General features: G+C 52.4%; 1 protein-coding gene across 3 annotated transcripts in view; it reads left to right on the top strand.

The window, feature by feature from the left end:
• LOC105501662 (macrophage-capping protein) overlaps nucleotides 1-2,525 on the top strand; it is a 19,937-nt gene extending 17,412 nt beyond the window's left edge. For 2 of the 3 annotated variants that reach the window (XM_011927671.1, XM_011927670.1), the window contains exons 9-10: nucleotides 1,653-1,741; nucleotides 2,320-2,525. In XM_011927671.1, coding sequence (XP_011783061.1) covers nucleotides 1,653-1,741; nucleotides 2,320-2,385 — 155 coding nt within the window. In that variant the 3' untranslated portion in view covers nucleotides 2,386-2,525. The remainder of the gene's footprint in view (nucleotides 1-1,652; nucleotides 1,742-2,319) is intronic. The other variant, XM_011927672.1, reaches the window with a different exon arrangement.
• The last annotated feature ends 166 nt before the right edge of the window (nucleotides 2,526-2,691 follow it).

The raw sequence follows: 2,691 nt of genomic DNA, 5'->3' as shown, positions 1-2,691 counted from the left end.
ACGGGCATCTCTAACAAGTTTCCGGGTTACGTCTGTGCCGCTGGCGCCAGGGACCACACTTTGAGAACCACTGCCCTAGCCGAGCTCTAGACCTTCGGGGCTTCTGGGATCCCTGATCCTGGGATTCTACCTCAAGGTTTGACAGAAATGAATTTTAGACAAATTAAACATCATCTTATGCAGTGAGTGGTGAACCTGTAGAACTTGTTTTTCCAAGAGATTCTATCTTCTGGAAATAGAAACACTGTTGGGCAGAGCCTGTTCTACTTGGTTTGACTGAAAATGAAACAAACTTGTTCTAAGTCTCTGTCTAGGGTCTGAGAATTTTCAGCAATAGCATTTGCTCAACACCCAGTTGTGGGGTCAACCAAGGCAGAGAAAATGCGAGACCCTAGCCTGGTCAGGAAGGCAGACAAGTAGGTGGGTATCTACAGATAGCTGCTACCAGGCATTTCATAGTATTGCTTCTGAAACTCAGCAGAGATAGAGGTGAAAGGAAGGAGCTGGGAGCAGCAAAAGGGGGAAGAGAGAGGCGTGCGTGCGCTGCAGGGCTGCCTTTTCTCTACTGCCAGAGGGCACATATCCCATAGAAGCAACGCCAAGCAGAGGGGGGTTCCCAGAGGCCCACAGAAGCATGTATAAACCGGAGCAAGGAGCCCAACCACTACGGAAAGAGAAACCAGAGGAGAAACAGGAGACTTGGGAGGCCAGGAAGAGAAGGATCTCATGGGTAGGGGGGCAGCTGATCAGTTGACAGAGGAAGGAATCCAGCATATTAATTTCAGATACATTGTAGTTCATGGCATTTTATAGCCTGCCTAGAGAGCCAACCACATCATGGCATCGTTTCAGCATCATTTCCTTGGAAAAACGTCTGGCAACCTGGGCAACGTGGCAAAATATCACTTCTCTACAAAAAAACAAAAATTAGCTGAGTGTGGTGGCGTGCACCTGTGGTCCCAGCTACACGGGAGGCTGTGGTGGGCAGATTGCTTGAGCCTGGGAGGTTGAGACTGTCGTGAGCTGTGATGGTGCCGCTGCACTCCAGCCTGGGCGACAGAACGAGACTGTGTCTCAGAAAAAATAAAAATAAAAAAGCCTGGAATGAGCAGTTGGAGTTCTCAGGACTGCCAGCAGAAATGACTGGATTATGTGGGGTCTTCATTTTTGTAAGCACTTAGTTAGCATAACCGTTAGGCCAGTGTAGCCCTGCCGGCATTATGGGAGTAAGTTCACCTCTATAATAAATTGTACCCTTTGTCTTATTTAGTTTTTCAGAAAAGGCTTGATGAACTCAAGAGGTGAGGGGTCCTGGGGAAAAAGGAGACCTGTAACCTCACAGTCTGATGCCAGGGTGAACACCTGTTCCTCTCCCTGAAATATTCAAGGGGCCCGGGTCAGAACAGATTTGCATGATGAGACCCGGGCAGAAGAGGGGTTTTCATCTACCTTGGTGCTGCCAGTGTGGGAAAATTCTCAAGGGACTGACTCCACATCTCCAAAGAGCCCCTCAGCATTCTTGAGACCCCTGGTCCATTTATTGTAAAAATTGCTGGCTCTTCTGTGGACTCCCTTAAATTTCCTCAAGAAAAATGGGATGGGGGCTCAAGAGGGTCCCTGCTTTGTTTTAAAATCTCCTTCCTATGATCCAGGGCGAAAAGCGAATGAGAAGGAGCGGCAGGCAGCCCTGCAAGTGGCCGAGGGCTTCATCTCACGCATGCAGTACGCCCTGAACACTCAGGTGAGGAGATGCCCATGCCCCCAGCCCTCCTCCTAGGGCTCTTCCTGTGGCCCCTGACCCCTCAAATTGGCCAGGAAGGGCAAGAGCACCTCAGGCACTGTCAGGAACAACCAGGCCTCCCTTTTAGACCCATCCAGTGGGAAAGCCCATCTCAATCCTTCAAAATGTCAAAATACTTATTATTTTCAAAGAGGATGTTGGGCAGCACTCCCCCGGGCACACAGAGAACTGGGTGCTCCTCCTCTGGGCTACTGCCCCTGGCTGGTGCCACCCCTCCAGCCGCAGCACAGTGTCCACAAGTCATCCCGCAGGGAGCTGACAGGGCTCACCTGCAGTTGGTAGCGTTTACTGAACTGTGCATCCACGTCCTTGAAGCAGTCTGTTGCTTCAGTCTGCGTCCCTGAAACCTTGGTTCTCATCTCGTGGCTCAGCCAGGGGAGCTTTCCTGGCCTGGACTGCACATGGACTCAGGCCGGGCACCCACACCCTCCTCCCTGGCTCTGGCCCCGTCCTGTCCTCCCGGGCAGAGGCAGAGGTGCAACTTTGTGAACCCGACTTCTCCCCCGCTGTCCCTGCAGGTGGAGATTCTGCCCCAGGGCCGTGAGAGTCCCATCTTCAAGCAATTTTTCAAGGACTGGAAATGAGGGTGGGCGTCTTCCTGCCCCATGCTTCCCTGCCCCCCACCGCCTGCCTACTTGCTTCTCTGGCTGCCTGGTCAGTGCAGAGGTGCCCCCTGCAGGTGTTCAATAAAGGACATAAGTGCTTTCCCAGCTCTTTTCCTGCACTGCCTGACCTGGGCTGATTCTGTCACCCACCTATTCACCTGGGTTCATCCCCATGCTGGGGGTGGAGTAGCACACAGATGACAATTGCACAGCCTTGGAGGTACCAGAGCTGCTTTGCATGACTGAGGAGTCCCAGCCAGGCTTGCAGGGACTGCTGTGAACCCA

The sequence above is a fragment of the Colobus angolensis genome, unplaced genomic scaffold (assembly GCF_000951035.1).
Source record: "Colobus angolensis palliatus isolate OR3802 unplaced genomic scaffold, Cang.pa_1.0 Scaffold739, whole genome shotgun sequence".
Classification (NCBI taxonomy): domain Eukaryota; kingdom Metazoa; phylum Chordata; class Mammalia; order Primates; family Cercopithecidae; genus Colobus; species Colobus angolensis.
This window is presented reverse-complemented; position numbering and strand designations above follow the sequence as displayed.